Genomic DNA, 25000 nt, shown 5'->3' with positions numbered 1-25000 from the left:
ACTCAGAAACTAAAAGAGATGAAGATTTCTCTGTTTGTAGAGGAAAATGATTTAGCAACCGTTACTAAAATCCATGGCTGTTCCACACAGGACTGTCTGAAGAGCAATTAACTTCAGTTGGGGAACAGTGAGCAGTCTCTTGCTGCTTGAGGTATGACACATTCTAACATGACGAGGTAATGTGGAAGCTGTCTTTTTCCCGATGGGATCCTGAAGCCATGTTATTAAGATAGTAAATAAGGGCTTCACAAGGGCTTATTAAGACTGTAGACTTTTTCTGGGCTAAATCGATTCACTATTAACACATATTTAGCCTTGAGGAATCATTTAATCTGGGTATTTTGATAAGATTATATCGGCAGGCACTGTTTTAGACACCTTATTCTTTAGGGGCTTTCCCAAATCATAGGCAGAGCCTCATTTTCGCGCCGGTGTTGCGCACTTGTTTTTGAGAGGCATGACATGCAGTCGCATGTGTGAGGAGCTCTGATACATAGAAAAGACTTTCTGAAGGCGTCATTTGGTATCGTATTCCCCTTTGGGCTTGGTTGGGTCTCAGCAAAGCAGATACCAGGGACTGTAAAGGGGTTAAAGTTAAAAACGGCTCCGGTTCCGTTATTTTAAGGGTTAAAGCTTCCAAATTTGGTGTGCAATACTTTTAAGGCTTTAAGACACTGTGGTGAAATTTTGGTGAATTTTGAACAATTCCTTCATATTTTTTCGCAATTGCAGTAATAAAGTGTGTTCAGTTTAAAATTTAAAGTGACAGTAACGGTTTTATTTTAAAACGTTTTTTGTACTTTGTTATCAAGTTTATGCCTGTTTAACATGTCTGAACTACCAGATAGACTGTGTTCTGAATGTGGGGAAGCCAGAGTTCCTTCTCATTTAAATAAATGTGATTTATGTGACAATGACAATGATGCCCAAGATGATTCCTCAAGTGAGGGGAGTAAGCATGGTACTGCATCATTCCCTCCTTCGTCTACACGAGTCTTGCCCACTCAGGAGGCCCCTAGTACATCTAGCGCGCCAATACTCCTTACTATGCAACAATTAACGGCTGTAATGGATAATTCTGTCAAAAACATTTTAGCCAAAATGCACACTTATCAGCGTAAGCGCGACTGCTCTGTTTTAGATACTGAAGAGCATGACGACGCTGATAATAATGGTTCTGAAGGGCCCCTAAACCAGTCTGATGGGGCCAGGGAGGTTTTGTCTGAGGGAGAAATTACTGATTCAGGGAACATTTCTCAACAAGCTGAACCTGATGTGATTACGTTTAAATTTAAGTTGGAACATCTCCGCATTCTGCTTAAGGAGGTATTATCCACTCTGGATGATTGTGACAAGTTGGTCATCCCAGAGAAACTATGTAAAATGGACAAGTTCCTAGAGGTCCCGGGGCTCCCAGAAGCTTTTCCTATACCCAAGCGGGTGGCGGACATTGTAAATAAAGAATGGGAAAAGCCCGGTATTCCTTTCGTCCCTCCCCCCATATTTAAAAAATTGTTTCCTATGGTCGACCCCAGAAAGGACTTATGGCAGACAGTCCCCAAGGTCGAGGGAGCGGTTTCCACTTTAAACAAACGCACCACTATACCCATAGAAGATAGTTGTGCTTTCAAAGATCCTATGGATAAAAAATTAGAAGGTTTACTTAAAAAGATGTTTGTTCAGCAGGGTTACCTTCTACAACCAATTTCATGCATTGTCCCTGTCGCTACAGCCGCGTGTTTCTGGTTCGATGAGCTGGTAAAGGCGGTCGATAGTGATTCTCCTCCTTATGAGGAGATTATGGACAGAATCAATGCTCTCAAATTGGCTAATTCTTTCACCTTAGACGCCACTTTGCAATTGGCTAGGTTAGCGGCTAAGAATTCTGGGTTTGCTATTGTGGCGCGCAGAGCGCTTTGGTTGAAATCTTGGTCAGCTGATGCGTCTTCCAAGAACAAGCTACTTAACATTCCTTTCAAGGGGAAAACGCTGTTTGGCCCTGACTTGAAAGAGATTATCTCTGATATCACTGGGGGTAAGGGCCACGCCCTTCCTCAGGATCGGCCTTTCAAGGCCAAAAATAAACCTAATTTTCGTCCCTTTCGTAGAAACGGACCAGCCCAAAGTGCTACGTCCTCTAAGCAAGAGGGTAATACTTCTCAAGCCAAGCCAGCTTGGAGACCAATGCAAGGCTGGAACAAGGGAAAGCAGGCCAAGAAACCTGCCACTGCTACCAAGACAGCATGAAATGTTGGCCCCCGATCCGGGACCGGATCTGGTGGGGGGCAGACTCTCTCTCTTCGCTCAGGCTTGGGCAAGAGATGTTCTGGATCCTTGGGCGCTAGAAATAGTCTCCCAAGGTTATTTTATGGAGTTCAAGGGGCTTCCCCCAAGGGGGAGGTTCCACAGGTCTCAGTTGTCTTCAGACCACATAAAAAGACAGGCATTCTTACATTGTGTAGAAGACCTGTTAAAGATGGGAGTGATTCATCCTGTTCCATTAGGAGAACAAGGGATGGGGTTCTACTCCAATCTGTTCATAGTTCCCAAAAAAGAGGGAACGTTCAGACCAATCTTAGATCTCAAGATCTTAAACAAGTTTCTCAAGGTTCCATCGTTCAAGATGGAAACCATTCGAACAATTCTTCCTTCCATCCAGGAAGGTCAATTCATGACCACGGTGGATTTAAAGGATGCGTATCTACATATTCCTATCCACAAGGAACATCATCGGTTCCTAAGGTTCGCATTCCTGGACAAGCATTACCAGTTCGTGGCGCTTCCTTTCGGATTAGCCACTGCTCCAAGGATTTTCACAAAGGTACTAGGGTCCCTTCTAGCTGTGCTAAGACCAAGGGGCATTGCCGTAGTACCTTACTTGGACGACATTCTGATTCAAGCGTCGTCCCTTCCTCAAGCAAAGGCTCACACGGACATTGTCCTGGCCTTTCTCAGATCTCACGGATGGAAAGTGAACGTGGAAAAGAGTTCTCTATCTCCGTCAACAAGGGTTTCCTTCTTGGGAACAATAATAGACTCCTTAGAAATGAGGATTTTTCTGACAGAAGCCAGAAAAACAAAACTTCTAGACTCTTGTCGGATACTTCATTCCGTTCCTCTTCCTTCCATAGCGCAGTGCATGGAAGTGATAGGTTTGATGGTAGCGGCAATGGACATAGTTCCTTTTGCGCGCATTCATCTAAGACCATTACAACTGTGCATGCTCAGTCAGTGGAATGGGGACTATACAGACTTGTCTCCGAAGATACAAGTAAATCAGAGGAGCAGAGACTCACTCCGTTGGTGGCTGTCCCTGGACAACCTGTCACAAGGGATGACCTTCCGCAGACCAGAGTGGGTCATTGTCACGACCGACGCCAGTCTGATGGGCTGGGGCGCGGTCTGGGGATCCCTGAAAGCTCAGGGTCTTTGGTCTCGGGAAGAATCTCTTCTACCGATAAATATTCTGGAATTGAGAGCGATATTCAATGCTCTCAAGGCTTGGCCTCAGCTAGCGAGGGCCAAGTTCATACGGTTTCAATCAGACAACATGACAACTGTTGCGTACATCAACCATCAGGGGGGAACAAGGAGTTCCCTAGCGATGGAAGAAGTGACCAAAATCATTATATGGGCGGAGTCTCACTCCTGCCACCTGTCTGCTATCCACATCCCAGGAGTGGAAAATTGGGAAGCGGATTTTCTGAGTCGTCAGACATTGCATCCGGGGGAGTGGGAACTCCATCCGGATATCTTTGCCCAAGTCACTCAACTGTGGGGCATTCCAGACATGGATCTGATGGCCTCTCGTCAGAACTTCAAAGTTCCTTGCTACGGGTCCAGATCCAGGGATCCCAAGGCGGCTCTAGTGGATGCACTAGTAGCACCTTGGACCTTCAAACTAGCTTATGTGTTCCCGCCGTTTCCTCTCATCCCCAGGCTGGTAGCCAGGATCAATCAGGAGAGGGCGTCGGTGATCTTGATAGCTCCTGCGTGGCCACGCAGGACTTGGTATGCAGATCTGGTGAATATGTCATCGGCTCCACCATGGAAGCTACCTTTGAGACGAGACCTTCTTGTTCGGGGTCCGTCGAACATCCGAATCTGGTCTCACTCCCAGCTGACTGCTTGGAGATTGAACGCTTGATCTATCGAAGCGAGGGTTCTCAGATTCTGGTTATCAGACTCTTGTTCAGGCAGAAAGCCTGAACGAGAAAGATTTACCACACAATTTGGAAAAAATATATCTGTTGGTGTGAATCTAAAGGATTCCCTTGGGACGAGGTTAAGATTCCTAAGATTCTATCCTTCCTTCAAGAAGGATTGGAAAAAGGATTATCTGCAAGTTCCCTGAAGGGACAGATTTCTGCCTTGTCTGTGTTACTTCACAAAAAGCTGGCAGCTGTGCCAGATGTTCAAGCCTTTGTTCAGGCTCTGGTCAGAATCAAGCCTGTTTACAAACCTTTGACTCCTCCTTGGAGTCTCAACTTAGTTCTTTCAGTTCTTCAGGGGGTTCCATTTGAACCCTTACATTCCGTTGATATTAAGTTATTATCTTGGAAAGTTTTGTTTTTGGTTGCAATTTCTTCTGCTCGAAGAGTTTCAGAATTATCTGCTCTGCAGTGTTCTCCTCCTTATCTGGTGTTCCATGCAGATAAGGTGGTTTTACGTACTAAACCTGGTTTTCTTCCAAAAGTTGTTTCTAACAAAAACATTAACCAGGAGATTATCGTACCTTCTCTGTGTCCGAAACCAGTTTCGAAGAAGGAACGTTTGTTGCACAATTTGGATGTTGTTCGCGCTCTAAAATTCTATTTAGATGCTACAAAGGATTTTAGACAAACATCTTCCTTGTTTGTTGTTTACTCCGGTAAAAGGAGAGGTCAAAAAGCAACTTCTACCTCTCTCTCTTTTTGGATTAAAAGCATCATCAGATTGGCTTACGAGACTGCCGGACGGCAGCCTCCCGAAAGAATCACAGCTCATTCCACTAGGGCTGTGGCTTCCACATGGGCCTTCAAGAACGAGGCTTCTGTTGATCAGATATGTAGGGCAGCGACTTGGTCTTCACTGCACACTTTTACCAAATTTTACAAGTTTGATACTTTTGCTTCTTCTGAGGCTATTTTTGGGAGAAAGGTTTTGCAAGCCGTGGTGCCTTCCATTTAGGTGACCTGATTTGCTCCCTCCCTTCATCCGTGTCCTAAAGCTTTGGTATTGGTTCCCACAAGTAAGGATGACGCCGTGGACCGGACACACCTATGTTGGAGAAAACAGAATTTATGTTTACCTGATAAATTACTTTCTCCAACGGTGTGTCCGGCCCACGGCCCGCCCTGGTTTTTTAATCAGGTCTGATAATTTATTTTCTTTAACTACAGTCACCACGGTATCCTATGGTTTCTCCTATGCAAATATTCCTCCTTAACGTCGGTCGAATGACTGGGGTAGGCGGAGCCTAGGAGGGATCATGTGACCAGCTTTGCTGGGCTCTTTGCCATTTCCTGTTGGGGAAGAGAATATCCCACAAGTAAGGATGACGCCGTGGACCGGACACACCGTTGGAGAAAGTAATTTATCAGGTAAACATAAATTCTGTTTTTCAGATCGACGATATACTCTCATATTCCATTACCTCTACTGATAACTGTTTCAGTACTGATTTGGCTATCTGCTATATGTGAATGGGTATCTTTTGGTAAGTATGTTTTCATTACTTAAGACACTCTCAGCTATGGTTTTGCACTTTATGTATTTATATAAAGTTCTAAATATATGTATTGTACTTATATTTTCCATGATTCAGTTTTTCAGTATATTTCCTTTTTTTGCAGACTGTCAGTTTCATATCTGGGAGATGCTTTTTTTATGAAAAATTATTTCTTACCTGGGGTATAGTCTCTTTTTCAAATTGACTGTCTTTTAAATTTGCGGGCAGAATTAAGCTCGCGAGGGTGTAAAATGCCAAAATGTATTGCGTAATTTTTGGCGTGGGATTTCTTTGGCACAAAGTTACGTTCGTTGATGCAAATTCGTCATTTCCGGCGTCTTCGTTGACGCAGAGTCCTTCACAAGGTTGCGTCATCTATGACGCAAGTGTTTCGTTTCCGGAAGTTTTTGGGCCAAAAAATATTTTTCTGTTTGTTGTGCGTCATACTTGGCGCCAAATATTTTAATTATTTAAAACCCAATTCCTTTTGCCTCTGGCCTTTTTCTATGTAAGAGGGGTATGCTGTTTGCATTTTTTCCCATTCCGAAACTGCCATATAAGGGAAATAGATAATTTTGCTTTATATGTTGTTTTTTTTTCTCTTACATTGGCAAGATGTCTCAATCTGATCCTGTATCAGAATTTACTGCTGGATCCCTGCTGCCTGAAAACGGTTCTTCCAAACCTAAGTGCATTGGTTGTAAACTTGTGGAGTTTATACCTCCAGCTGTGGTTGTAATAGTTGTCATGATAAACTTTTACATAGCTGAAAATGTTCGCCATCAGTAGTAGTTCAGTACCGGTTGCTGTTCCCTCAACATCTAATGACACAAGATGATACCTGTAAGATTTAAAAGAATTTATTTCTGATTCTATTCAGAAGGCTTTGTCTGCCATGCCGCCGTCTAATAAACGTAAGAGGTCTTTTAAAACTTCTCATAAAGTGATGAAATTTCAAATGACCGGCAACATACCTGATTTATCTTTCTCTGATGAGGATCTGATTCAGAAGATCTGCCTCAGATATTGACACTGACAAATCCTCTTATTTATTTAAAATGGAGTATATTCGTTCTTTATTAAAAGAAGTGTTGATTACATTAGATATGGAGGAAACTAGTCCTCTTGATATTAAAACTAGTAAACATTTAAATTCTGTTTATAAACCTCCTGTGGTTATTCCAGAGGTTTTTCCAGTTCCTGATGCTATTTCAGATATGATTTCTAAAGAATGGAATAGGCCTGGTACTTCTTTTATTCCTTCTTCAAGGTTTAAAAAATTGTATCCTCTTCCAGCAGTTAGATTGGAGTTTTGGGAAAAGATCCCCAAAGTTGATGGGGCTATCTCCACTCTGGCTAAACGTACTACTATTCCTACGGAAGATAGTACTTCTTTTAAAGATCCTTTAGATAGGAAACTTGAATCTTATCTAAGAAAGGCTTATTTATATTCAGGTCATCTTCTTAGGCCTGCAATTTATTTGGCTGATGTTGCAGCTGCTTCAACTTTTTGTTTGGAAACTTTAGCGCAACAAGTATCGGATCAGGATTTGTCTAGCATTCGATAAATTAATTCAAGCATGCTAATAATTCATTTGTGATGGCCATTTTTGATATAATCAAAAGTTGACTTAGATATATGTCTTTAGCTATTTTAGCTAGAAGAGCTTTATGACGTAAATCTTGGAATGCTGATATGACTTCTAAGCTCCAGATTTGCTATCTTTTTTCTTTCCAAGAGTCAATAAATTATTTGGTTCTCAGTTGGATGTTAATAATTTCAACGGTCACTGGGGGAAAGGGAGTCTTTGTGCCTCATGATAAAAAACCTGAGGGGAAATCTAAAGCTTCTAACCCGTTTTTGTTCCGTTCGACATAATAAGGAACAGAAATCGTATCCTTCCCCAAAGGAATCTGTTTCCAATTGGAAGCCTTCCTCAAATTGGAATAAATCCAAGCCATTTAAGAGATCGAAGCCAGCCCCAAGGTCGCCTGAGGGTGCAGCCCTCATTCCAGCTGGTAAGGGGCAGATTACAATTTTTTTCAAAGATGTTGTATCAATTCAGTCCAAAATCATTGGATTCAGAGTATTGTCTCTCAGGGGTACCGAATAGGATTCAGAGTAAGAGCCCTGTGAGAGATGTTTTTCTCTCGCACATTCCAGTGAACCAGTAAAGGCTCAGGCTTTCCTGAAGTGTGTGTCAGACCCTGGGTTATCAGGGGTAATCATGCCAGTTCCATTTCAGGAACAGGGATCTAAGTGTTATTCAAATCTATTAATTGGCCCAAAGAAAGAAAATTCATTCAGACCAGTTCTTGATCTAAAGATTTTGATCGATATGTAAGAGTACCAACTGTCAGAATGGTTACTATAAGGACTATTCTGCCTTTGTTCAGCAAGGGCATTATATGGTCCACAATAGACTTACAGGATGCTTATCTTCATAGTCCGATTCATCCGGATCACTATCAGTTCCTGGAGATCTCGTTTCTAGACAAGCATTACCAATATGGTTGCTCTCCTTTTGGCCTAGCGACAGCTCCAAGAATCTTTTCAACGGTTCTCGGTGCCCTACTTTCTGTAATCAGAGAGCGGGGTATTGCAGTGTTTCCTTATTTGGACGATATCTTGGTACTTGCTCAGTCTTTACGTTCTGCAGAATCTCACACAAATCAACTAGTGTTGTTTCTTCAAAGACATGGTTGGAGGAGCAATTTACCAAAAAGTTCTTTCATTCTTCAGACACAGGTAACCTTTTTAGGATAGATTCAGTGTCCATGACTTTGTCTATAACAGACAAGAGACGTTTAAAATTGGTTGCAGCCTGTCGGAACCTTCAGTCTCAGTCATTCCCTTCAGTAGCTGTGTGCATGGAAGTTTTAGGTCTTATGACTGCAGCATCAGACGCGATCCCCTTTGCTCGTTTTCATATGAGACCTCTCCAGCTTTGTATGCTGAACCAATGGTGCAGGGATTATACAAGGATATCACAACTGATATTCTTAAATCCCAATGTTCAACTTTCTCTGACTTGGTGGTTAGATCACCATCGTATAATTCTAGGGGCTTATTTCGTTCGTCTAACCTGGACTTTGATCACAACAGATGCGAGTTTTCAGGTTGGGGAGCTGTTTGGGGATCTCTGACAGGACAAAGAGTTTGGAAATTTCAAGAGGCGAGATTACCAATCAATATTTTGGAACTCCGTGCGATTCTCAGGGCTCTTCCATTTTGGCCTCTGTTGAAGAGAGAACCGTTCATTTGTTTTGAGACAGACAATATCACAACTGTGGCATATGTCAATCATCAGGGTGGGACTCACAGTCCTCAAGCTATGAAAGAAGTATCCCGGATACTTGTTTGGGCGGAATCCAGCTCTTGTCTAAATTCTGCGATTCATAATCCTTGTATAGACAATTGGGAAGCGGATTATCTCACTCGTCAGACTTTACATCCGGGAGAATGGTCTCTCCACTCAGATGTGTTTTCTCAAATTGTTCAGATGTGGGTGCTTCCAGAAATAGATCTGATGGCATCTCATCTAAACAAGAAACTTCCCAGGTACCTGTCCAGGTTCAGGAATTCTCAGGCGGAAGCAGTGGATGCATTGACACTTCCTTGGTGTTATCAACCTGCTTATATTTTCCCGCCTCTAGTTCTTCTTTCAAGAGTGATCTCGAAAATCATCATGGAACAATCGTTTGTGCTGCTGGTGGCTCCAGCATGGCCTCACAGGTTTTGGTATGCGGATCTTGTTCGGATGTCCAGTTGCCAACCCTTGGCCACTTCCGTTAAGGCCAGACCTTCTATCTCAAGGCCCGTTTATCCATCAGGATCTCAAATCATTAAATTTGAAGGTATGGAAATTGAACGCTTAGTGCTTAGTCATAGAGGTTTCTCTGACTCAGTGATTAATACTATGTTACAGGCTCGTAAATCTGTTTCTAGAAAGATTTATTATCGAGTTTGGAAGACTTGCATTTCATGGTGTTCTCATTAATTTTCTTGGCATCCTTTTAGGATTCCTAGAATTTTACAGTTTCTTCAGGATGGTTTGGATAAAGGTTTGTCTGCAAGTTCCTTGAAAGGACAGATCTCTGCTCTTTCTGTTTTATTCCACAGAAAAATTGCTAAATTTCCTGATATTCAATGTTTTGTACAGGCTTTGGTTCGTATCAAGCCTGTCATTAAATCAATCTCTCCTCCTTGGAGTCTTAATTTGGTTTTGAAGGCTTTACAGGCTCCTCCATTTGAGCCTATGCATTCTTTGGACATTAAACTACTTTTTTGGAAAGTGTTGCTCCTTTTGGCCATTTCTTCTGCTAGAAGAGTTTCTGAATTGTCGTCTCTCTCTTGTGAATCTCCTTTTATATCTTTTCATCAGGATAAGGCAGTTTTGCGGACTTCATTTAAATTCTTACCTAAGGTTGTGAATTCTAACAACATTAATAGAGAAATTGTTGTCCCTTCTTTGTGTCCCTAATCCTAAGAATTCTTTGGAGAGATCTTTACATTCTTTGGATGTGGTGAGAGCTCTGAAATATTATGTTGAAGCTACTAAAGATTTCAGGAAGACTTCTAGTCTATTTGTTATCTTTTCTGGTTCCAGGAAAGGTCAGAAGGCTTCTGCCGTTTCTTTGTCATCATGGTTAAAGCTTTTGATTCATCAAGCTTATTTGGAGTTGGGTAAGACCCCACCTCAGAGAATTACAGCTCATTCTACTAGATCAGTTTCCACTTCTTGAAGCTTCAGTTGATCAGATTTGCAAAGCAGCAACTTGGTCTTCTTTGCATACTTTTACTAAATTCTACCATTTTGATGTATTTGCTTCTTCGGAAGCAGTTTTTGGTAGAAAAATTCTTCAGGCAGCTGTTTCAGTTTGATTCTTCTGCTTCTAATTTAAGTTTTTTCTTTTCAATTATGAGACTAAACTTATGATTTTGGTTGTGGATTAATTTTTTTCAGCGGAAATGGCTGTTTTTATTTTTTATCCCTCCCTCTCTAGTGACTATTGCGTGGAGTTCCACATCTTGGGTATTGCTATCCCATACGTCACTAGCTCATGGACTCTTGCCAACTACATGAAAGAAAACATAATTTATGTAAGAACTTACCTGATAAATTAATTTCTTTCATATTGGCAAGAGTCCATGAGGCCCACCCCTTTTTATGGTGGTTATGATTTTTTTGTATAAAGCACAATTATTTCCAAATTCCTTTGTTGATGCTTTTTACTCCTTTCTTTATCTCTTTATCACCCCACTTCTTGGCTATTCGTTAAACTGAATTGCCCCTCCTGGTAGGATTGTATATCCCATACGTCACTAGCTCATGGACTCTTACCAATATGAAAGAAATTAATTTATCAGGTAAGTTCTTACATAAATTATGTTTGATATATATATATATATATATATATATATATATATATGTGTGTGTGTATATATATATGTGTGTGTGTGTATAATATATATATGTATGTGTGTGTGTGTGTGTATAATATATATATATATATGTGTGTATAATATATATATATATATGTGTGTGTATAATATATATATGTGTGTGTGTATAATATATATGTGTGTGTGTGTATAATATATATATATATGTGTGTGTGTGTGTGTGTATGTGTGTATATATATATATATATATATATATGTGTGTGAGTGTATGTGTATATATATATATATATATATATATATATATATTTCATGTAATTGGCAAGAGTCCATGAGCTAGTGACGTTTGGGATATACAATCCTACCAGGAGGTGCAAAGTTTCTCAACCCTCCAAATGTCTATAAATACACCCCTCTGCATTTTGAAGCCTGATTCCTCTGAGTACAGTGAATGTCAGAGGGATGTGAAGGGAGTATCACCTATTGAATGCAATGGTTTTCCTTGCGGGAAATCTATTTCATAGGTTCTCTGTTATCGGTCGTAGAGATTCATCTCCTACCTCCCTTTTTCAGATTGATGATATACTCTCATATTCCATTACCTCTACTGATAACTGTTTCAGTACTGGTTTTGCTATCTGCTATATGTGGATGGGTGTCTTTCGGTAAGTATGTTTTCATTACTTAAGAGACTCTCAGCTATGGTTTGGCACTTTATGTATTAATATAAAGTTCTAAATATATGCACTGTACTTATATTTGCCATGAGTCAGGTTTATGTATATTTCCTTTTGCAGACTATTCAGTTTCATGTTTGGGGGAAAAACATACGGCTAGATTACGAGTTGTGTGTTAGAGTAAAAAAGCAGCGTTAAGAGGTCCTAACGCTGCTTTTTTACGCCCGCTGGTATTACGAGTCTTGAAGGTTTAGGGTCACCGCACACTTCTTTGGCCTTACCACAAAACGACTTACGTAAACTTCGTAAAGTTTTTTTTTCTATGGGACTTCCATAGCGCCGGTATTACGAGTCTGTCCTGGGAGGCCAAAAAGTGAGCGGTACACCCTCTACCTCCAAGAGTCCTAATGCATTTAAAAGTCAGTAAAGAGTTTTATGGTACAACGACGTAACATAAAACTCATAACTAAAGTGCTAAAAAGTACACTAACACCCATAAACTACCTATTAACCCCTAAACCGAGGCCCTCCTGCATCGCAAACACTATAATAAAATTTTTAACCCCTAATCTGCCATCCCGGACACCGCCGCCACGTACATTATATTTATGAACCCCTAATCTGCTGCCCCCAACATCGCTGACACCTACATTATATTTATTAACCCCTAATCTGCCGCCCCCAATGTCGCCGCAACCTACCTACACTTATTAACCCCTAATCTGCCACCCCCAACGTCGCCGCCACTATATTAAAGTTATTAACCCCTAACACCCCCTAACTTAAATATAATTTAAATAAATCTAAAGAAAATTACTATCATTAGCTACATTATTCCTATTTAAAACTAAATACTTACCTATAAAATAAACCCTAAGCTAGCTACAATATAACTAATAGTTACATTGTAGCTAGCTTAGGGTTTATTTTTATTTCACAGGCAAGTTTGTATTTATTTTAACTAGGTAGAATAGTTATTAAATAGTTATTAACTATTTAATAACTACCTAGCGTAAAATAAATACAAAAGTACCTGTAAAATAAAAACCTAACCTAAGTTACACTAACACCTAAACACTACACTATAATTAAATAAATTAAATACAATTACCTAAATTAAATTGAGCTAAAGAGTACAAAAAAACAAAACACTAAATTACAGAAAATAAACAAATTACAGATATTTAAACTAATTACACCTAATCTAATTGCCCTATCAAAATAAAAAAGCCCCCCAAAATAAAAAAAAAACCTAGCCTAAACTAAACTATCAATACCCCTTAAAAGGGCCTTTTTGCGGGCATTGCCCCAAAGTAATCAGGCCTTTTACCTGTAAAAAAAATACAAACAACCTCCACAACAGTAAAACCCACCACCCACCACAACCAACCACCCAAATAAAATACTCTAAAAAAACCTAAGCTTCTCATTGCCCTGAAAAGGGCATTTGGATGGGCATTGCCCTTAAAGGGCAGTTAGCTCTTTGGGCCGCCCAAACCCTAACCTAAAAATAAAACGGCGATGTCGGTCCGGCAGATTAGGGGTTAATAAGTGTAAGATTAGGGGGTGTTAGACGTCGGGGTTCATGTTAGGGTGTTAGGTGTAGGCATAACTTTTATTTCCCCATAGGAATCAATGGGGGCTGCGTTACTTAGTTTTACGCTACTTTTTTGCAGGTGTTAGACTTTTTCTCAGCCGGCTCTCCCCGTTGATTCCTATGGGGAAATCGTGCACAAACACATGCGACCAGCTCACCGCTGACCTAAGCAGCGCTGGTATTGGAGTGCGGTAATGAGCAAAATTTTGCTCAACGCTCACTTCTTGCCTTTTAACGCCGGGTTTCTGAAAACTCGTAATACAAGCGCTGCAGGTAAGTGAGCGGTGAGAGAAAACTGCTTGTTAGCACCGCATAGCCTCTAACGCAAAACTCGTAATCTAGGCCTTATTTAGGAAAATATTTTTCTAACCTGGGGTTTAGTCTTTTTTTCAAATTTACTGCTTTTTCATAAAATTTTCGCAGGCAAAATTTGGCTCGCGAGGCGCAAAATGCAGATGTTTATTGCGTCATTCTTGGAGTGAGAATTTTTTCGGCGCAAAGGTATGTCCGGTGACGCAAGTTCGTAATTTCCGGCATCTTGGTTGACGCTGACTTCCTTGCACAAGGTTGCGTCTGCAATGACGCAAGTGTGTAATTTCCCTGATGTTTTAGCGCCAAAAAATTTAATTTTGCGTTGTGGCGTCATACTTGCGCCAAATGATTTCATTAATTTAGAAACTTATTCCTATGTGCTTCTTGCCTTTTTTTATGTCAGAGGGCTATGGCTGTGTGGGCATTTTTCCCATTCCTGAAACTGGCCATATAAGGAAATTGGATAATTTTGCTTTATATGTTTGTTTTTTTTCTCTACATTTGCAAGATGTCTCAATCTGATCCTGTCTCAGAAACCACCGTTGGAACCCGTTTGGATAAGTTATTCACGCAGAATTTTCAGGACAGAAATAACTCACTTTTTAGCAATTAACCCATAACTCGTGTCTAACCCTATGCATATTTGGGGAGGCATGAAAGGCTTTCACTAGAGGTATTCTGATAAGAGAATCTAACAAGCAGAATAGGCTTATTTAACACAACTTGAGCAACTTAAACAAGAGATCAAGCACTTGCAATCTAAACATCAAATAACACATGATGACAGAACACTTAAGCTGTTGAAGGATAAAAAATATTCTTTGGATCAATTATTGACAAAAGAGGCTACCAGGTCCCTAAAACTGGTTGATACCCAATACTTGATACAAGCCAATAAACCTGATAAATTACTAGCGTTTAAATTAAAAGAAATATCTAGGGCGACCTCTGTGCCACAAATCCAAAAAACAGATGGACAGGTTTCTAATCATCCGCGGATTATTGCTGACACTTTTGCTCAGTATTATCAGAGATTATATGCTCTGCCCACACTCAAAAACTCTTCCACATTAGACAAGGACGTGAATAATTTTTTACAAGCTTGTAATTTGCCTAAGATTGCTGCAGAGGATTTAGATAAGCTAAACTCACACATAACCATTCAGGAAGTGAAACAAGCAATTCGCAATCTAAAGATTGGTAAGGCGCCTGGCCCAGACGGGTACACAGGTATCTTTTATAAAACACTTATACAAGATATTAGCCCCATTTTAGTCACAATATTCAATCACATGTTGAAGGGCGGAGGTTATTCCCAAGGAACTTTTAGAGGCCCGTATATCATTATACCTAAGCCCGGAAAATGTAAACAATATTGTAAACATTATAGGCCCATCTCCTTAATTAATTTAGATATTAAGTTATTTTACAAAAATGTTGGCAGACCAGATTAAATGATATCCTTCCAAAACGTAGTCATCAGGATCAGGTGGGATTTATTCGCAATAGAGAGGCCCCAGATAAACGTTCGGGGAGAATTATAGACCTTATTGACTATGCTTCAAAACAAAATGTGCCTTCTCTGTTTCTTTCATTAGATGCAGAGAAGGCATTTGATTGCGTGAGCTGGGGGACCTATCTGGCATCAGTATTAAAAAAAATATGGGCTTTGCGGGCAATTTCTGTCGGCAGGTTTCTTCAATCTACTCTAACCCCTCTGCCTTCATCAAAAGATCAGTGTTATAAGTCCTCACCGAGTAAAAATTCTTATGGAACCAGACAGGGGTGCCCATTGTCGCCACTATTGTTCGACTTTGTGCATCGAACCGTTGGCAGCTAGTATTAAGCAGAATGTAGATATTAATGGGATTAAAATACATAACAAAGACACAAGATCAGCTTATTCGCGGATGATGTTATTCTGTCTATCACCAAGCTATGATTTTCCCTCCCCCTGATATACTCAACTATTGGCAAGTTCGCCAGCATTTCGGGATATAAGATCAATAATGATAAATGTGAGGCATTAGCGTACACCTCCCAGAACACACTAAAAAATGATTAACCTTGAACTTTGACTTCAATTGGTCAGATAAGGGTATGAAGTACTTGGGTATCATAATTCCAAGCAATTTAGATCACCTTTATCAACTAAAATTACACGCCCCTGTCACACATATCAAAACTTGGTTATCGAAATGGAGCAAGCTTAATATATCTTTATATGGTAGATTGACGTCAATTAAGATGACAGTTCTACCTAAAATTTTATACCTTTTTCGCTCATTACCCATAAAATATACCTATTACCCATATTAAAGAAAATTCAAAAAGACCTAATAGCGTTTATTTGGAAATACAGAAGATCTAGAGTCAATAAACAAACCCTTATTAGACATAAAACAGGAGGAGGGATGGGATTGCCGGATCTAACGGCTTATTATTATGCGGCCAGATGGCACAATCCTCCCTATGGCATAATCATTTAGATAAGATTCAATGGGTTCAAAATAGAATCAGACATGATGAGAATACATCCTATTTATAAATTGCTTTGGACTACTAAAAGGATAGACCCCCTAACTGGAGATGTTTTTATTACTATAACTCACACACATTAACATTGTGGGGAAACACTGACATCCAAATATTCTTTGATACCGAGGGGGTCGAAGTCCCCAAGCTATGAAGAAGTGGTCTTGGATTCTTTCTTTGGGCGGAATCCAGCTCCTGTCTAATTTCTGCGGTTCATATCCCAGTTGTAGACAATTGGGAAGAGGATTATCTCAGCCGTCAGACTTTACGTCCGGGGGAGTGGTCGCTCCATCCAGATGTGTTTTTCAGATTGTTCAGATGTGGGGTCTTCCAGAAATAGATCTGATGGCTTCCCCATCTAAACAGAGAACTTCCCAGGTACCTGTCCAGGTCCAGGATCCTCAGGCGGAGCGGGTGGGATGCGTTAGCAGTTACTTGGTGTTACCAACCTGCTTATATCTTCCCGCCTCTAGTTCTTCTTCCAAGAGTGATTTCCAAGATTATCATGGAACAATCGTTTGTGTTGCTGGTAGCTCCAGCATGGCCTCACAGGTTTTGGTATACGGATCTTTTCAGATGTCCAGTTGCCAACCTTGCCACTTCCTTTAAGACCAGACCTTCTGTCTCAAGGTCCGTTTTTCCATCAGGATCTTAAATCATTAAATTTGAAGGTATGGGAAATTGAACGCCTAGTGGCTTAGTCATAGAGGTTTCTCTGACTCGGTGATTAATTCTATGTACAGGCTCGTAAATCTGTTTCTAGGAAGATTTATATATCGAGTTTGGAAGTCTTTATTCATGGTGTTCTTTCTCATAAATTCTCCTGGCATTCTTTTAGAATTCCTAGAATTTTACAGTTTCTTCAGGATGATTTTGATAAAGGGTTTGTGTGCAAGTTCCTTGAAGGGACAAAACTCTGCTCTTTCTGTTTTTTTTCACAGAAGATTGCTAAGCTTCCTGATATATCACTGTTTTGGTACAGGCTTTGGTCCGTATCAAGGCCTGTTCAATGAATCAATCTCTCCTCCTTGGAGTCTTAATTTTGTTTTGAAGGCTTTTACAGGCTCTTCCTTTTGAGGTCTATGCATTCTTTGGACATTAAACTATTTTCTTGGAAAGTGTTGTTCCTTTTGGCAATCTCTTCTGCTAGAAGATTTTCCGAATTATCTGCTCTTTCATGTGATCTCCTTTTCTGATTTTCCATCAGGATAAGCAGTTTTCGCAGACTTCATTTAAATTTCTACCTAAGGTTGTGAATTCTAACAACATTAATACAGAAATTGTTGTTCATTCTTTGTGTCCTAATCCTAAGAATTCTTTGGAGAGATCCTTACATTCTTTGATGTTGTAAGAGCTTTGAAATATTGTTTTGAAGCTACTAAAGATTTCAGGAAGTCTATTTGTTGTCTTTTCTGGTTCTAGGAAAGGTCAGAAGGGTTCTGCCATTTCTTGGCATCTTGGTTAAGCTTTTGATTCATCAGGCTTATTGGAGTCAGGTACAGCTCATTCTACTAGTATCAGTCTCCACTTCGTGGCTTTTAAGAATGAAGCTTCAGTTGATCAGGATTTGCAAAGCAGTCAACTTGTCTTCTTTGCATAAATTTACTAAATTCTACGGTTTTGATGTATTTGCTTCCTCTGAAGCAGTTTTTGGTAGAAAAGTTCTTCAGGCCAGCTGTTTGTTTGATTCATCTGCTTATGTTTATGATTTTTCTTTGAATTTATGAGAATAAACTTATCTTTTTTGTTGTGGATTAATTTTTTCAGTGTAAAATGGCTGTTATTATTTTTATCCCTCCCTCTCTAGTGACTCTTCTGTGAAGTTCCACATCTTGGGTATTACTATACCATATGCCACTAGTTCATGGACTCTTGCCAATTACATGAAAGAAAATATAATTTATGTAAGAACTTACCTGATAAATTAATTTCTTTCATATTGTCAAGAGTCCATGAGACCCACCCCTTTTTATGGTGGTTATGTTTTTTTGTATAAAGCACAATTATTTCCAAATTCCTTTTTTTTATGCTTTTTACTCCTTTCTTTATCACCCCACTACTTGTCTATTCGTTAAACTGAATTGTGAGTGTGGTGAGGGGTGTATTTATAGGCATTTTGAGGTTTGGAAAACTTTGCCCCTCGTGGTAGGATTGTATATCCCATATGTCACTAGCTCATGGACTCTTGCCAATATGAAAGAAATGAATATATATATATGTGTGTGTATATATATATATATATATATATATATATATATATATATATATATATATATATATGTATATGTGTATGTATGTGTGTGTGTATATATATATATGTGTGTGTGTGTGTGTGTTTGTATGTGTATATATACATATACATACAGTGTATGTGTGTGTGTGTGTGTGTGTGTGTATATATATATATATATATATATATATATATCCCACACAAACACACACACATATTTATAGTTTGTAATTTTTGCCTTTTGTCTATAAGTAGAATATGACCTGTGTTTTCTTACAGTGCCTGTTTGGAGTGATCAGGATTCAATGAATAATCAGCCCTGTCCAAAATTATATCCCCAGATCTTCCACGAGCAGCTGACAAGCAGGTGAATCCGGCTAGAGGTTATTAATTGTTGCACTGTTCATTTGCTAATTGTATATTCTGGGTGGGAGAGGACAAGATGAGTAAGAGGGAGATGGAATGAAGAGGTTATTAATTGTTGCACTGTTCATTTGCTAATTGTATATTCTCGGTGGGAGAGGAAAGATGAGTAAGAGGAGATGGAATGAAAATGTTATTGAGAGCCTGGAATAAGAGGGGAATGTGCAGATGTGAGGAGGGACAGAAGGGAAAGGAATGAAAGAAGAACAACAAAGATGAGGTTGAGGATATGGGAAGGAGTCGCACAGTGACCGGACAAACTGATAAGAAATGGATCTAACGTTAAAGGGACAGCTTATCCTAAATTGTTCTTCACTTTAATTTGTTTCCAATGATCCGTGTTAGCTGCTGGAGTGTATTAAATTGATAAAGGGATGGTCAACAATTTTTTTATTGTTTAAAAAGATAGAATAACGCCTTTACTACCCATTCCTCCAGCTTTGCACAACCAACATTGTTATATTAATATACTTTACAACCTTTAAACAGGCCCAGGGCTGAACGTAGGGCATACGGGGCAATGCCCGGTGGGCCGTGCAGTAGTTTAGCCTGCCACCACGACTGCATTATTTTATTATTGTGTAATGATTATTTTTATTATGCTGCTTAAAACTGTCTGGTGGTAACCTCGTATACTACCGGCCCAACTCCAGTGTTATCACTCTGGCATTCGGGGCGGTAGATATATGGGGATTTCAAGTGGCGTGCGGCGGGCACAAGAAGAGATGCTGTGTCAGTGTACACGCTGTCAGAATGTGCACCCACGTGTCCCCATATAAGCACAAGCTAGCGTGCGCCAACAACACAGTAGCCTCTAGTTTCTTTCAGCACACTGTCAATGCTGCCTTTGCAGCCGGCTACCAGACCCTGCCTAGTGCCTTTTGGGGATTCGAGATGCTGTGCATTGTGCACGCTGTCAGAATGCGCACCACATGTCCCCTCAGAACAGGCTAGCGCATGTCAACAACTTACGGAGCCGCCTCAGCCTAGAGTTTCAGCGCTACACCCGTCCTGCTCCTGTCACAGTCTCGATTTTAGAAGGGGTTGTCCCGGGAGGAGTGCCATTGTGCCCACTACTCAGGCTGCTGCATATTGTTGATTTTAGAAAAATAATCTTATTGGGCCTCCTTACCACTTGGTCATCATGTGACCAACAATTTTTTTTTTTTTTTTTTTTTTTTAAGTTTTCAAATAAAATTTATTTAGATATTAGTCCAAATATACAGCATGTTTCTCAGTTTAGGAGGGAGACAATCCCTCTCCTCCCTTCCTTTGAAATAAATCCAACAATTTGTCTTCCTCAATTGTTATACATATCTACCATTAACTGATTTTAACCTTATATCCAACTATGCATTTTAACTTTGTTAACAAATGTCTATCTGAATTGTCCATCTCCTTCAATGTCCATAATGCGATTCAGAGCTTTCCACGCTCTACTAGAGGAGTATCATGACAAACACTCATAGTAATCAACATTATTAACTATAAACAAATTACCATACCAAGCGTATATCTGTGTACCGTTAGTATAGCTATTCACTTTTAAACAGCTACATCTTTGCCAATATGTCTATTATGTCTTTCCCTTTGTTACCATTTCTCACCATTATATCTTGTTTTCTAGCCTCTATGACATTATGATGTGATGTTATTAATCTCTAGGTCTATCAGGTTTTTGACATTCCCTCCATTGCATCAACATTATCTTGTGAGTGTCTAATGTGTTATTCTGCATGTGGTGGTACCTTTCCAGATGTAGCAAGGTGTCTACCTGCCTTTTCCATTCTCAACCGATGGTGCGATTTTTTTCCAGTGTTTGGGGATCAACATCTTTGCCCCATTTAATAACTAGTCTGAGGGCATTTGCGGCTTACTTTCGAGTGAAATAAATAATAAGGTCTTGGGTGATTCTGCAAGGGTTTCCCTGTTGCTACTCTAACATACTCAAATATTCTATCCAGAACCGGTCCAAGCCCGGACAGTCCCACCAGATGTGGGTCAACGTACCTCACTCCCTCCAGCACTTCCCTGAGGTTGTTTTGTATATTTGTTTTAACCTGACGGGGGTAAGGTACCACCTCGAAAGATATTTGTAACTTGATTCTTGTACCCTAGCTGAGATTGAGGCTTGTTTTGTAATCTGAAATGCTGCTAGCCATTCCTGCAGCTCAATGTCTGTATTTAGCTCCTTCTCCCATGCTTTGGTGAATGTGGGTAAGATTTGTGCATCTTCCAGTATCAGCATTTTATATAAAATGGATATGGCATGTTCTGTAGGTGTGTCACGTAGGCAGAGATTTTCAAATGCAGTGACCTGCCTGAGTAGGTTATGTTTATGTCTATGTGTCGCCAAGTAGTGTCTCAACTGTGAGTGCATCAGCCAGTTCATGTTGTCACCTAACTCAGTCTCTTTTATGGTTTCGAGGGGCTTCAGTTTACCATTATCAGTCAAGGCCCTGAGTACCGTTGTAATGGGGGGTTTTGATTCAGAACTGGTTCCCTGCAATGCCAGGGTAATTCAGGGTTTTGATATATAGGGTCAGAGGGGAGAAGTGTGATGATATCTTCTCTGATGTGTTCATAATGTTGTCCATATAGTGAAAAAAATCTATATACAATGGATATGTTTCTGCCGTCCGTGGTCTGTCTGTCTTTTTTTGCTATCCATCCCATGCTGCCCGCGTTCCCGGTGCTAATATGATGCAGTCCAATGTACCCAGATTTTTGTTATGGTCATTATGGCACCAGTCGAGTAAAGTGCGTAGCGTAGTCGCTTGCTTGTATGCCTCTACATTTGGCAGACCAATCCTCCTCTGTCTCTTGGTAGATAAAGCGTTTTTGGGGAATTCTTGGTCTAGAGTCCCCCAGATATACTGTTCTATTATGTTTTGGATTCTCTTTAAATATCCAAATGGCAAAGGGTATGGGCGCCGTTTGTAAGAGATACAGGAGTCTTGGTAGAACATTCATTTAATGACGTTGATCCAACCCAACCATGAAATTGTTTTCTTTTTCCAATTAGACAGATCATTACTAAATTTTTTTCAACTGTTTATAATTTGCCTGAAAAAATCTCTTGTTGACTTGGGATATATAAATGCCTAAATATTTCATTTATCTTCTTGTCTTCTGAGTGGTCATTTTAGTAGGCGTGTCATTAAGTGTTGTCGAGTCGCAGGTTATATTTAATAATTCAGATTTTGAGAGATTGAGCTGGAAGTTTGATACCTTTCCGTATCTTTGAAAGTCTCTAGTACCTGGGCGAGATGTGTCTATTTGTCAGAGTGAGCAGAATGTCGTCTGCGTGATAATGCCAATTTATAGTGTCTGTTTGCTAAGCTGAGACCTGTTACTAGACTATCTTCCCTGATTTTTTGGGCCAATGTTTCTATTGTGAGTACAAAGAGTATGGGGGAAAGCGGGCAGCCCTGGCTTGTGCCCGTTCTGGATCAGAAACATTTCGGAGAGTAGGCCATTCACTTTTACTTTTGCGGTGGGATTTCTGTAAAGTGTAAGAAATAGTTGTATAAACCTATTACTGAATTTCATTTTTTGAAGGACTGATTTAAGGAATTGCCAATTTACCCTATCAAATGCCTTTTCCGCATCTGTAGAAATAAGGGCCATTTGTATTTTGTTTAATTGGTGCGTATGAGGATAGTTGAAATGGTCCTATGTGTATTGTCGCATGCCTCCCGGCCGGGCACGATTCCTACCTGGTCTGGGGTGCACCATCCAGGAGATAGGTGTTTATTCTAGTGGCAAGAATTTTGGCAAATATTTTTATGTCTGAATTTAGGAGTGAAATGGGTCTGTAATTTTTCTGGTCTGTCCGTCGTCTTCCCTGGTTTGGGGTAGGACTGTGAATATGGGCTTCTAGCATGTTGTCTGTAAAGCTCCCTTCTTGAGTAGTGAGTTAAATAATGTAGTCAGGGGGGCCAGTAAATGGTGTGTGAATGTTTTTATAGTATTTATACTTAGGACCATCTGGCCGGGCTTTTTCCGCTTGGCATGTTTTTGATAGCTAGTTTTATTTCATCATGGTGTTATTGGCAAGTCTAAGGTGTCGGAGTCTTCACTTTTTAGTTCGTTAAGCTGTATGTCAGTTAGAAATCTGTCTGTCTTCTTGTGTATTTACCGTCTGAATATTGTATAGTATTCCATAATACGGTTTGAAAATGTCAGCGATATGTATACTGTCCTTTTGGAATTTGGCCTGTCGAATCTGTCATGTTATATACTATGGGTATCTAGTTGCTTTCTTTAAGGGCTTTCGCTAAAGAGGAGCCAGTTTTGTCATTAACATCGAAGTATCGTTGTAGTATATTTGGCCTTCCTCTGGTATTCCTTTATCAGGTAATTATTGAAGTTCTGTCCTAGTTTTGGATAGGTTGTGTAATATATCAGTGAGTTAGGTTGTTTTTTGAGTTCTGTTTCCCAATATCTGATTTGTGAGGGTTTATTGCATTCATGTATTGCCTTTGTTTTTATTTTCCCTGGCTTTGTGTCTTATAAAACGCTCCCCCTCATTACTCATTTATGTGCCTCCCATAGTACTCGAGGTAGCGACATCTTCACTAGAGTTTTCCCGAAAGTAATGGCTCATAGCTGAGTCAATTTCTGCCCGAATTAGGTGATTGTTTAGCATGTGTTCATCCAGTCTCCATATAAAACGGTTTTACCGGGGTGTTTGGGCCATTTAATAGTGCATTTTAAGGGGTGTAGGTCTGACCATGTAGTCTGTAATATCTTAGAGTCCTCTATACAGTGTTAACCCTACCTGGTCAGGTGAGAATGTAGTTGATTCTAGTGTATATATGATGCGAATGTGAATAAAATGTGTAATCCCTTTTGTGTGGGTTTGTTGCCCTCCCGACATCATGGCAATTTGAGTTGTGCATCTGCGTGTGTAATGCCCTTAATCACCCTGTGAGATGTGCTGGTTTTACGTAAGGAGGTATCTTTTTACCGGGTCCAATGGAAATGTTGAAATCTCCCCCCAAGTAAGATAATACCCTTCGGAGTGTTCCATTATCAGTTGAGTGACCTATTTGAATATCGTGTGTTGCCCCACGTTCGGTAAATAGACATTTACTAGTGTGACTTGTGTGTTAAAAAGTGAGCCTATCACTATTATGTATGCACCATTAGGGTCTTTAATAACATGCGATAGGCAAAAATGGATATGGTTTCCCATGAATATACCTACCCCTCCCTTTTTTGTGGGGCCGCCGATGCCATAAATGCTGTTTTATACCTGCTGTTGATAATCTTAGGTTCCCTTCCCTTTTTAAAATGTGTTTCTGGTACGCACAATATATCCCCCTTCTCCTTATGCATCTGATTAAAGGCTATGGAACGTTTCTCTGGGCTATTTAGTCCTTTTTGCATTAATAGTTAAATATTTTTATTTGTCTCGGTTGCATGGTAACTCTTCGTCTTCTACTCTGGGCTTCTAGATGCTACTATACTGCACTGTAGCGACAGTTACTATTTCTCTGTATAAATAGCCCTTTGTGGAGGTCAGATAATCTATGTATTAGTTTCTAAGATTCTAGACTAACCCGGCCGGATGTAGCGTGTGTTCTGTAAATTAATGCTGTCAGATGTGGGGTGCTCCTCCGTGTTACTGTATACAACTAGATCTGATGTATGTGCCTAATCTCAACCTCTTTTAACTGAGTAATAAAGAGTAATAGTATTCTTTACAAATATACCCCTTTTTTTTGTCTTTCAAATTAACGCAATAGCTTATCTTATCTAACACAGATCTTAACCTGCGTCACAATACAAAACAATATAACTCGATACAATTCAAAAAACAGTTAAGGCAGTATCCCTGCCCCCCAAACCCAGCCAGTATATAAAAAAAAATAAACAAAAAGTTAAACATTTTTAGCATACGGCCTTGTGTCATCTGTCCATTTTCAGAATCTTTATTTCCACTATCTCCCAGCTGTTGACCCCGATATCGTGTGTAGCAGATTCAGTATTTGCATCTACTGTTATTTCGGGCTGAGGGGTTTTCTCTGGAATGGAAGGAGTCTTCTGTAGTGTTGAGCGGGAGCTATTCTCTCGAGGTGGTAATCTGGTTTCAGCGTACTTCGCA

General features: G+C 40.0%; 1 protein-coding gene across 2 annotated transcripts in view; it reads left to right on the top strand.

The window, feature by feature from the left end:
- Window positions 1-25000, top strand: part of UEVLD (UEV and lactate/malate dehyrogenase domains) — a gene marked incomplete at its 5' end in the record, with an annotated part of 160996 nt that overhangs the window by 76158 nt on the left and 59838 nt on the right. For both annotated transcript variants that reach the window (XM_053720668.1, XM_053720667.1), the window contains 1 exon segment: window positions 18745-18832. In XM_053720668.1, the coding sequence (XP_053576643.1) occupies window positions 18745-18832 (88 nt within the window).

Source organism: Bombina bombina, chromosome 7 (assembly GCF_027579735.1).
Source record: "Bombina bombina isolate aBomBom1 chromosome 7, aBomBom1.pri, whole genome shotgun sequence".
Classification (NCBI taxonomy): Eukaryota; Metazoa; Chordata; class Amphibia; order Anura; family Bombinatoridae; genus Bombina; species Bombina bombina.
Note: the sequence above shows the minus strand (reverse complement) of the source record. Positions and strands in the feature narration are given on the sequence as shown.